Consider the following 12,959-nt stretch of genomic DNA (forward strand, 5'->3'; position numbering starts at 1 on the left):
TATATGGACCAACCTCTGGTTGGATCGCACGGAATACAGAGTTGCCAATGCAGATTAATAAGGTATAATATTGGGTGACTTTGTGAACGTCCAACTAAATTAGTACCATTACGTGCAGGTACTAGATAAATTGCACACTTAATACTTAGAAAAAAACCGAGAAGTATCCCTGTGCTACACAGGGAAACTTTCTCAGAGGTGAATACAATGGGTTGTCAATAGCTGCAGACTTCTATTGTGGATGTGCGTTTAACTGTTTAATGTTAGTTTTGTTGAGATAACTCTATTCAGCCCTTATAAGTACATTATTTGCCACTCAAGCATTAAAATACAATAGTGATACAAATTACATGATGAGGTTGAATAGGTTTACTCTTTTATATTTATAGCTGGTTGTTAATATTATAATAGCTTGCTATGCAATTTAGTTCTTCCCAGACCATTGTGGATTCTGGTTTCTAAATGTTGGTTTATTTGAGCAGAGAAGATGATTTGAGATTCCCTTCTGATCATGAGCTGCATAAACATGTTTGTAAAATATGACTTTTTTTATCCTTTTGTGTGGTGGAGAGAATGGATAGATTGATTGAGTGTTTTTTGCTGGAAGGAAATTGCCATATATTACAAACATACATCAGTAGCTCGATAAATAATTATTGAACTGTTGAATAGCAAGTATTATCATGATCAACTAGAATGTTCTGTTTTAGATAAGTAGATAAGTTAAGTTTCACATTCCTGTTATTAATAAAAGATCCACTCAGTAGTCAAGCAATAAGCCCAGGGTGGGGTGTACCAATTAGAAATGGGCGATGGGATTGTGCGACTACATTTACCAGAGAAGATGCATTTACCCTAATTTTCACTCTCCTTTTTGTGTTTCGGTCACCCAATGGCCCGATTGGAAATAGGTTTCAACAGATTTTAGATAAGCTCTTGCCATATAAACACCTTTTTCTATATAAATAGAATTTTGCCCTGTCAGTCTCTTTTTCAAAAATTATACTCAATTTAGGCCCAGACTCAGTTTATTGATATTTTTGTATTTAGCTCCACAGGTCTCACTGTAAGTAGGAGTGAATTGGGAGTATTAAGCACCCAAAATTAGATGTATTATCTTAGATGTATTATTGTCCTTAAGTTTAAGCAGTCATGCACAGTGAAGAACCGGTAAAACAGAATAGTGTTGCCACTTAATACACACAAGGAGCATTGTTCCACCCAGAAAGTATTAAGAGTAGCCCAAGGTCTTTCTATTGTAAGTGATTCAGAAGTTAGAAATCTCCTTTTGTGACACAATAATTGTATCAAAACATGGGCTGGCTATTTTGAAAAGAGGTTTTTCTAGTCAAATAAGAGATTTGCATTTTATCCTACCATGACTAGTATATGCATTCTAATACACAGATACATTTTGCGCTCATTAGGTTATTTTAAGGAAGTGAAGATAAATTTATAACCAAAGAAATATTATTTAAAAAAATTAATGCACATGAAGAAACAAAATGTAAACCCGTCCTTCCTAATTTAAAGATGCATAATTAATGTATACAAACGGCCTAATTATTCTTAAACATTACATTTAGTTATTAGATTTGTTTAACAGGAAAGTAAGCCAAGTGAATAATTATGATAACGAAATATTAACAAAAGAAAGTTATCTATTAATTAAAACATTGACTTAATTGGCAACAAATCATGATTAGTATGTTTAAGCTAAAGTCAGATGCTAATGCTGTATATATATATTGATTGCTGTATACCGTATATATATTATTATTAACACATATTACTAACAATACTTAGTAAACAGATACAATATATAATTGGCCGCTGAGACACAATGAGAGAGTTATCATGGGAATATAAGTTGAGATTGCCTGAGTACCGACTGTGAACTCAGGTAGTACAGTGGTAAAGCTCTGGACCGGTAATCCAGCAACCGGGGTTCAATCCCCGCTGAGGCCTGATTTTTTTCTCTCTCAATATTTTTATATGCCAGTTTGCTCGAGCCCCAATCACGCCATTTAAATAGATACTTGTTAGTTTTAGATAAGTTAATAAATCACTCTACTGAATGGCATCACTGATTACATTTCGTCCTTACAGATTCATCTTTTGCATGCCACCCCAACTTTTTAAACCTGGTATACATACAGGGTGACTGATTAACCATTGAGAATGTTGATCATAACAACAAACAGATGAATGTAAAATGCAATGCCAGAAATCACATTTATATAGGCCTACAGTGTATACATCTGTAGATTTTATGAAATACCTTACCCACAAAAACTAGTTATATTATGGCTTTCAGCATGTTCAGTGGTATGATTACCTAAAACAGACCTATGTATGAGGAGTGATAACATGATGATATCCATCTGTGGTTATGGATGTTCAACCTGAAAAGCTCTGAAACTTCACTGCAAAAGACTTCTATTAGGCCTATGCAAAAATAAACAATTGCTTGCATCATGCAAGTTCATAATAAATAAATAGTGTAGTAATTTTCAGTCTATAGTGCATAAAAATTTCAATCATGGCTTGTAGATAGTAGACCAGTCACTCATGATCATGCCTATTTTATTATAATCATCTTTTAGGCCTTGTACTGCAAAGTCACAACTACAAAGTTGTACATGGAGAGTAAAACATGTATTATAACAGTGAGAGTTGGTGTGTGGCATGGAACATAATAGTTTTATAACATGTAGAAGTAACTATTTCAATTTGTCCTTGTAAAAGTTAAATAATGAGCATTGGTTTGGGAACCCTTTATTTACTTAGTCATTGCCCAAAATTACTACAATACACCAGGAAAAACATCATTTCTTTAATCTGACAAGCTATTATTGCATGGGTGATTGGTCAACAAAAGATCCCATCTTTCCCATATGTCCTGTGTTAAAGGATTTTTGTTAGCTGTCCGGTGACTAAGTATTAAGTGTGCAATTTATCTAGTACCTGCACGTAATGAATTCTGAATACTTCGTTATTCTTTTTGTAGATGTCGACTACCATTCAAATTTAATAGGTTTCATCATTAGCACACACTTGACATATCCTGAAAGTGTCACTGAAAAAAAATACTTCGTTTGTCTGCTTTTTTGTATACAAGAAACACATGAGACATCTGTTTGTGTGGACTTTGTGCAAGGAGCCCAAATCCCCACAAAAATGGTATTTTCAGGATAATGGCTGTACTAGTGTTATTGAATGCCATGCAATGAAATTCCATAATGCATTGACCAATTCTAGAGGGTAGAGTTGAGTGCAAATTTATTGGGCTATTCCATTTAAAATCCACACTCCCCCTGTGGAAGATATTTCCAAAATAGGAGTATGAATTTCAAATGGAAGTAGCATATTAAAGGCAGTTCCATTTGAATTTCATACACCCTCTGAGATAGATTCAACCTGAATCTTCCAAAGAGGGAGGGCGAGTTTCAAATGGAGCTACTTAATGTGTTTATTCCATTTGAAATTCATACCCCTCTGTAGAAGATATTTCCAAAATATTCCACAGGGGTGGTGTGGATTTTGAATGGAATAGCCCATTTGCATGAACAGGGCTGTGTGATAAACGCCCATGTGCGTGCGTGACGCGAAAGTGAATCCAACTATGCCAACTCACTTGTGATTGGTTAGTATTGTCATCAAGTATCCAAGGTTGCAAGTTCGCATCGTATTTCAAAATGCGCACAGATACGATCACGATCTGATTGCAAACAGCTGTTGGCAGAGTGTTCATTTCAAATGAAATTTCTACTGTAGAAAAGCAACCATCTAAATCAACTAAGTTATGTCCATGTTCTCATTACCATCTGGCTATGTTAACCCTAAGGGGCCGTCCATAATTTTCGCCATTTTCACTTACGTACAAAGCGTACGTAACTTTATACCCCCCTCCCTCCCTCGAGTTACGTACAAATAAAATGGCAAAGGATTTCCATGAGTACTATACTAATAGCAAAATTGTTGGATTGGGGCTAGAGTTTAGGTTAAGGGTTCGATTAGGTTTAGGGTCAGTAGAGTTAAGTGTTCCAGGAGGATAGTTGGTTCTGGATTGATCTGGTTTTTACAGATGAGTTGAGAAATGCTGAAAAACAACAACTTTTTTTAAAACCATATTTTCATGAAAACGAGAGCCATCAATAAATTAAAATAGCTTAAAATGCAGCCCGAATCTAAACTTAATGACTAATGCACCCCAAAATCTGCTGAGCATCTCAGTACTGTCTTTTCCACTAAAGAACCCTTGCAATCACATCATATATAGGGGCACCAGGAGAATATCCCTCTGGTGTGCGGCACTTACCGGTAAACTATAGGTTTCATGTTTTTGTCGTATGTACTTTGGTATAAAATGAACTAATCATAATGCATTATAGTGCATATCAGACTCAAAATTAAAGAGAAAATCATTGTTGGCATATGTTATAGAATAATAGAAATAGTTAAAACGAATTGAACAATTCAATTTTCTTAGGTCAATTGGTTATAAGTCGTGAATAAAATATTGAAAAATACCATTATTTTTTACTTTCATTTTTTTATTGCTCAAACAAATTGCCATTTTTCTTATGTACACATACCCAGAATTTTTACCCCCTCCCTCCCTCTTACGTACGCTTTGTACGTAAGTGAAAATGGCGAAAAATATGGACGGCCCCTAACAGGACAGAGTACTACGTGATATATGCGCTGCTCTTGCGTGCATCTCACATTGTGTGATGACGCAATCGCCCTATAGGCGCGGTTTCGCTGGCCAGCGAAGCCCAACACCCGTGGCAAAGTGCCGCCGACCCAGTGCTTGGCATGCGAGGGGTCTCGGGTTCGAATCCTACCCAGAACAAACAACTTCTTTCTTTGTTTTCTCTCTTTATTCCTTCCTTCTTTCCCTTCCCGTCGCCAAACAGCCCTTAGGCGGTTAGGGTTAGGTTACCACTATCGAAACTCAGTATAGGCTTAATTAGCCCTAACAGGACGGGGTACTACAAAATACTACTTGATATACGGTCAGATTTACACACAGACTACAGCTACTTGTCCAAATCCTAAAATCCACATTCCATACCAGCTTAATGAATGTGCAGAGTTGTTTTGAAACTGAAATACTGGAATATTTCTGGGATCAGGGTTGTTGCTAGGATATTTTTAGTGCTGGGTGGCATTTGATGAAAATCTTGCATACTTGGCAATTTGTTGTCAAAATATATAGCAAAATCTTGACTAATTCAATAAATTTGTGCAATTTTGGACTCTGAGTGGTGGGCTCCAGTGCTAAAATTGCAGCCGAGTGGTTGGCTCCAAAACTGAGTGGTGGGCTCTGCCACCCACCGCTACCCACTGTAGCTACAACCCTGTACACTTTATCTGTAAATGACAGACCTCCTGGTTGTTGCAAGGCATTGTACCACTAGAAACCAAGATGAGAGCTGCCTGCAGCTGCATTGTGTCAGACTTCATTGTCATGAGTGATCCAGTATAATGCTACAGTGTGGTGGACAAATATGGCTCAATTATACTGGATGATATTTCTAGTTTTGATGCCATGTTTATTGAATTTTGTCGTCTTTAATGGACTGTATGTTTTATATTGCAATTAGTAGGAGCATGTCACATATTGTCAGTACAAATACATAATTACATAGAGATCACAAACAAGCACAGATTGGTAGGTGGAGATACACTTCAAAAGCACCAAAACGCAAGGTAAAGGGTGTCTTCTTTTCAGCAACAAATGAAGAGCTTTGTTGGAAAAGGCCTTATATCCACTTTTTGAGAAAAACACTTTTTTTTTAATTGTGCAATTATTACTTGTTCGATTTGATTCATTTTGGTTTTGGATAAAGTGTTGATGAATAGAAACTAAAAGAATATGTTTGGTACAACTTTCAAGCCTTCCTATTCATTTTATTATTTCTTTTATATCTCACCTTTTGTGGATGTAAGGGCTTTTGCAGCAATATGAATTTACCCCTTTTTTAGAAACCGCCTTTGCATTCAAATTTGAGCCCATTTTTGCACTACTTTATGTAACTTGACTAATGCTTGGAAAATCAAAAAGAAAATTTGAAATATCTCATTTACTTTTTTAATTATGAATTAAAATTAAATTCGGCAAAATGCCATTTTTCGAGTTTTGTTAATGAAAATGATTTTTTTCAAACACAGTGACCCCAAAACAGATCCTTTAGCTTTTAATAGTTGAAGAACTTTCAAAACTACAATTGTACATTAAAAATTAAAACAAAACTATTTTATATTCATTTTATGTTCAGATTTCCAGAAATTCCCTAACATTTCCCAAACGGGAAATATACAATATCCCCAGAAGGGAAGGTGGTATAAAGGTCAATAAGCCACCAAAACATGTATTTTTACCCACCCTATAACTCATGCCAATAACTCAATTTCAGCAGGAGGTGGATGCAAGGGCTTTTGCATATCAGCTCTTCAAATATATACTGTACACTTACCGAGATATGTGATGACATTGGTACTGCTGTCTATATTCCAGTCTCCATGATTATTGACATCGTAGCTTGGAACTGCTATGGTGCCATTTCTTTCGTCACCCTCTTTGAGGAAAATTTTATCAGGTTTTTGAGTTACATTATGACTGATCAGGACAAAATCTCCATCATCGAACTCTTCAAATTGAGCATTATAGCTTATATTGGTCACATGATCAATGTCTTCAAAGAACCAGAGGTACTTATAGCCATTGATGAGTGTGACCATCCATCCATCAGGATGTGTGAGCCTCTTCTTGTGAAAATTGATATAACTTACTCCATTGTCATTGAGAAATTCAGCACGCTTGAATTTAAGCGATGTTGGGTGTGGGTTATTGAATGCCAAACGATGAAAATTTACAGTATCATCACAAACGGCTCCAGGCTTGTCGATGGTTCCATATTGTGGATCACCCCATGTACAGTGATCTGCTGGTAGGTTAGGATTGTATGGGAGCAATTTAGAATTGGGGGTTGTCCCTGTTAGAGTACCGTCAAGATCTTCCAACCAGGCTTCATGTTCCCACTTCCATCGGGCTTTGTTGGGCGAATTGGAATAATCAATATTTTGGAATCTGGTTTGGTGACCGCCCTGCTCTTCTTTGCAGTGGGAACAAGTGTGGATTGCAGCACATCCATCCCGATCAAAGTTAATGAATTTGACGCCATCAACGGTAAGATGTCTGCTTTTAGGAAGATGAACTCCTGCTACCGTGCAAGAGGTATCAGACACAGCAATATCACTGTGAGCAATGACGACAGAATCTTTAATTAACGGACCATTAACACCCCATGCATTCCATGTAGTCTGGTATTCTAAACCAGCAGCAGTTGCATCTGATATTAGGAAATTGTGAAATTGTATAGCACCAACTTTAACTGCTTCTGCACCTCTCTCTACATGCCAAGCAGCAAGGGTATTAAACTTAGCAGGAGCTGATTCCAATGAGTTGCATCCACCACCTTCTTTAGGATGATACTCAGGGAATATCCACAGTCCATACCAGCCTGATGAATGCGCTGTGTTGTTACGGAACTCAAGCACTGGTATATTTCGGGGACATATTGTATTCGTGGATGACGGACCTCCAGGGTGTTCCGGGGCATTGTACCAGAAGCCAAAATGAGAGCAGCCAGCAGCTGCGTTATGCCTGACTATGTTGTTGGGATTAGTGATCCAGAATGCTGCAGGGGTGACATCGACATTAAGCAAACTGTTGCTGGGGCGGACAGATACGGCGAAATTATACTGGATGATATTATTGGTCTCTATGCCGTCTTCCAAGAAGTATGCGTGACCCATGATGTCGTATGCCACGTTATGTTCAACAAGAAGGTTATGTACGCCATGAATGGTAACTGCTCTGTTGAAGGTGCCGTGAATAGAGCAGCCTCGAACGTAATTACCGGTCACGTCACCGTTGAGATGGAAGTGTATTGGGTAACGACCCAAACGGAATGCTTGACCTGCATGAGTGACCTCTATGTATGAGAGACGTCCCATGACAAGATCTTCGTCTGGTTCTTTGGCGAATATCATAATGGTAGAACCAAACTGGTCACTTGCAATCTCCTCCCCAAATTTACCTTGGGAACAGGTCTGGGTTGCATGTTGACCTGTGGGTAGAACAAATGTTTGAGTAAGTGACAAAGATGTCATTCTTTATCCAGCTGCATACTGGGCTATTCCATTTAAAATCCACACTACCCCTGTGGAAGATTTAGCTAAAGTCTTCCACAGAGGGGGTATGAGTTTTGAATTAACTTCCATTTGAAATATCCACTCCAGTTGTGTACAATATAATACCCCGTTTACATTGGGCAAAAGTCGTAATCGCATTCACTAAATTCGTAATCGACTTAATTCGTATCATAAGTGTAAACAGGTACAGTCGTAATTAATCATGATTCAAAAGTCGTAATTCCAATGATGACTTGTATCATCATTCTTTTGAAGTGAATTAGAATAAGTCGTCATTAATTACGACTTTTCGCTAATGTAAACGAACACGTTGTTTAATTCGTATTTTCCTGCCGTAACCACTGGTAACAAACGAATTCGATATTTGTGAATGCGAATTTCGAATCGAATTCAGCCGATGTAGTGTAAACACCCACCAAACGAATTAATCTGCTGTCGTAATTCAAAATACAGCTTAAGTCGATTACGTCTTTTGCCCAATTTAAACGGGGTATTAATCTGCTGTCGTAATTCAAAATACAGTTTAAGTCGATTACGACTTTTGCCCAATGTAAACAGGGTATATGTAAAGCCATAATACAGGGGGAGTGTGGGTTCCAAAATAATTAATTTTGTGGAAGAACACAATCACGACATGACCAAACATTGACCTTGCCTAGCGACAACCATACTCCAAAACTGTGGTTGGCAAATTCTCAAAAGCTGTGTTTGCGCCATAAGTGTGTGGTCTTTGCATAGTACGCTCGATGCAAAAATCTTAGCATACCCAAGTTGGCTCTCATGATCGAGAATTAGATATTTTGCCTATAGTTATTCTTTGCCTCACTTGACCAAGGAAGAGCAAAAATGTTCCCTGACCCGGCTTTGAACCCGGGACCTCTGGGTCACCGGTCCAGCGCTCCTACATGTACTTACCTGTATCAAACTCGTCTTCACAGGCTCCTATTGTCTCTGTCCAATCAGAATCATCCGATCCACGGACAACCACATTCCTGGTAAGCAAACCAACCTCTGCCCTGGTTTCCAAGACAACCCCATGAATAGTCTGCACTACTGAGATGTGGTCATATTGAACAGCAGGTTCAAAGTCCAGTGTCATACCATCTACAGACACACCTGAGTATGAGTAAAAAAAAAATAATGGACATTCTTAAACAGCTATATAATAACATTTGACAATCTGATTGGGCTATCCTTGTATCTGTGCCATGGTATATCTTGTAACAGATTATTAGTTATCCACTGTTTGTTCATTCAATACGAAAAATATCACTGGTTTTGAGGTCGTATCACACGAGGCCGCAGGCCGAGTCAATCAATCAATCAATCAATCAATCAATCAATCAATCAATCAATCAATCAATCAATCAATCAATCAATCAGCAGTTTACAATACAATGCAGGCATGCAGGCCTGCTAATTGCCAGTACTGATAAAGAGCTGAATAATACTGCTATATATTGTACGGTAATTTATGAACGCTGAACAATACAAAATTATATTATTTGGCTATTAACCAATGAAATGTCGTTATTCATGTCTACTGAATAATAAGAGCATATACTATGTATAACATCTGCGCACAAGAATACATGCGCACACAGCAGTGATGCGCCGGTGCATTATTTTGCGTTCGCTCACATGACTGAGGACTTGTCGGATTTGCCAACTTCATACACAGGAATAAACTTGATAAAAATGGTCACAAAGTGGACGTAAATTACGTCCAAATTACCATCAGTAGGCAAGGGGCGGCCTACATGTTCATACTTGACAGTCCGATGGTAAATCCTTACTAATTGTTATGAACTCCTGTCGAAGAGCCTATCCCACAATGAGTCCGAGGCATAATAGTTAATTCAGTGACCGGATATCAGACTACAGGCTGATTATCTTTAGATAGATGATTGTATTGTAGTGTATTGTGATTATTTAACATGCAGGGAGCTTTTAGTGCTCTGAAAACTAAATTAATTTAATGTGAACAACGTACAACAGGCCTCGAATTACTTTTAAACTGGGGCATGGCCACATGGCCTTGGACAAGGGCGAATTTTGAGGGGCATCAAGGCCAAAACACAATTTGAAGTTATGGCACAAGCCACTCCGGCATAAGGCGCGTCGGCGGTGCGCCTACCGCCATTGTTCATATGGAGGAGGACATGCATCGATGTCGCCGATGAAATCATAAAATGCAATATAATAATAAGTTTACTTTAAATTAAGAAACTAAGATTACCATATTATTTTACAGGGTTCTCCTTCCAGCATATTTTTTGCAACGCAAAAAACTGCTATGCACTATTTGTTTTGAATAGCAATTCTCAAATTGTGCAAAGCAGTTGTTTTTATGCAATAAAATTACATATTTTTGTATTGAAGATTTTAAATAAAAAAGTACCCAAAATAATGTGTGTACTGTGTCCATGCTGTGTCCTTTATTTATCTATGATTTCAATAAACAGTTAACAGTTTCGCCATTTTCACAGAAATTGCACATTGATTGCATAAATTGCCCACGGGCCGAAGATTCAATCGCCATGAAAACACTCGCGATCACGAAAAAACGACCAGCTCTCTTCCATGTTTACAACAAAACTATTTCCAATACTACCGATTAATCAATACTAGCTAATAAAATATTTTCTAACCAATGCAGTGATTGGATCATCTGCGATCCACAACATGATAATCAGCCAATCATGTTCTGGCTTTTATACACGACGGCATTTACGTCATCAGGGAAAATTTCTTCAGGGCGCACACAGCCAAATGTCTACATTTATTTTTAATTGCAACTACTTACCATGTGAGCTACCTGTATTATGAATTCAAAATGGCGCTGCACACAAACTACGATATATTTATCGTAATTAACGTGACATTTCAAGCTCGATTTACAGCATGTCTGATATCATCTTGCATTATTTATCACAGAATGTTAATCAATAGTATACATAACATACAGCTAGCTTTAGCTAGGCGCCGGCATCGGTGCAATAAAAACGGTGAATATTTTGCATCGCATTTTATGTGATACGTTTGTAGAATTGATTCGCAAGTATTCAAAAGTGTGGCGCATTTTGCGATTCGACACCGGGAAACTCGAAACTCATTTGTTCGTATAACTTCACAAAAGAGTAAATAGCATGGGAAAGTTTCTACTATGGGGCAACGAGGTGACGAGACCAAAGGTAAAATTAGGGCACTGTCATCGCGGCCGTGACTATGTTGCTTTTGACAAGGACTTTGCAGCCAAGTGCTAGGGCATCACGGCAATGGCCTTGATTTCTTAATGGGTTGTCGACAACCTATTCTTCGCATCACAAAAGCCATAAAATTTATTGTAGATATTTGTTTATTTGTTTTTTCATTTATTAAATTTATCTCTCTAGATACAAGAAACATAGATAAATCTACATCCTTTACTAAATATCCTTGTGACATTCAGACAAATCAGCATGACAGTCATGTGATATCAGACAAATCCACATGACAGTGTGATGTGCCCTCAGTAATTTAATTTGATGATTTATCTTTGCTTACAAAGTTACATGAGTGATGACATTTTGGGGGAATTCCCCTCTTAAATTGAGCAAAACAAGTTGAATCATATCTAATTTGGAATATTTGGAAACCCCCTGAGGTTGTAAAGTGAAAATGATGTAATGGAATTCCCTAAGGAAGTGATGTAATGAGAAAGGTTAATGTTATAATTAAGGCTTGGGAATTCCCAAGATCACATTTGGCTATTAATACTTGGGATTTCCCATTGCTTGATATATAATAAAATGTGAACACAACTATTGTCACAGTTGATAGTGTTGATCTGGGCTAGCTAGCTAATATGCTTACAGTCCAATTCCTTCAAAGAAAGGAAATTGCAAACCAGAAATATTTTATGTAGTCAAAGTACTACTATTTGCCAGTGTTGTCGGAGAAGATCTAGAATACGCCAAAGAACGTACTTCTTCCAAGAAAGGAATATATATTCTTCTGTCGACTTGCTGAAGTCTGGTGTTTTGATTCAACGCAACTGTCAAAATAAGTGGGGACAGCTGCATCGCAGTCCTGCTTCCTGAAGATATTGTGTGACAGGTGGAAATAGCACCAAGTTTGGAGAAAGCAGCGCAAGGAGTTAAATTTGGAGAACTGCGCAAGGAGTTTAGTATTGGAGAACGGCGCAAGGAGTTTAGTATTTGGAGAAATGCATAAGGAGTTATAAACGTGTTTGGTAACAACGCAAGGAGTTTAGTACTTGAGAGAGACACCATTTTTGTATGAGGATTTTATACGCAAGGATTTATAAATGGACTTCGCTGATTTTTGCAGGGCAAGTGATTAAGGATATATACATCAGCCGTCCAGAACATTGCAAGAACTCTGTTATCGTCAAAAAGAAGAATGCTGGCTAAGTACCAATAACTTAAAACATTATTGTGATTGTGTGATTATTTTATATGTGCATTTTGTTGTCATATATTGTACCAATCCTACATTACTTTCAATTAAAGACTTAGATTTTGTTAGCTTAATCAAACAGTGTATTTGTGTTGTGCATTCGTGTGAGTTCGTGTAAAAGGTGATTTTGGCCTTGAGTCAAGTACGACTCGTAACAACAGTCACATGATATCCATGTGACATTCAGACAAATCCACATGACAGTCATGTGATATCCATGTGACATTCAGACAAATCCACATGACAGTCATATGATATCCATGTGGTAACTG

The 12,959-nt window shown here is 37.6% G+C and overlaps 1 protein-coding gene across 1 annotated transcript in view; it reads right to left on the reverse strand.

Moving 5' to 3' along the window:
* The window catches only part of LOC140155289 (fibrocystin-L-like), a 68,270-nt gene that overhangs the window by 31,407 nt on the left and 23,904 nt on the right, over positions 1-12,959 (reverse strand). Inside the window, exons 9-10 of the mRNA XM_072178066.1 lie at positions 9,142-9,342; positions 6,486-8,141 (exon numbers count right to left, since the gene is read on the reverse strand). Of these exons, the coding sequence (XP_072034167.1) occupies positions 6,486-8,141; positions 9,142-9,342 (1,857 nt within the window). The remainder of the gene's footprint in view (positions 1-6,485; positions 8,142-9,141; positions 9,343-12,959) is intronic.

Source organism: Amphiura filiformis, chromosome 1, assembly GCF_039555335.1.
Source record: "Amphiura filiformis chromosome 1, Afil_fr2py, whole genome shotgun sequence".
In the NCBI taxonomy this organism is placed as follows: domain Eukaryota; kingdom Metazoa; phylum Echinodermata; class Ophiuroidea; order Amphilepidida; family Amphiuridae; genus Amphiura; species Amphiura filiformis.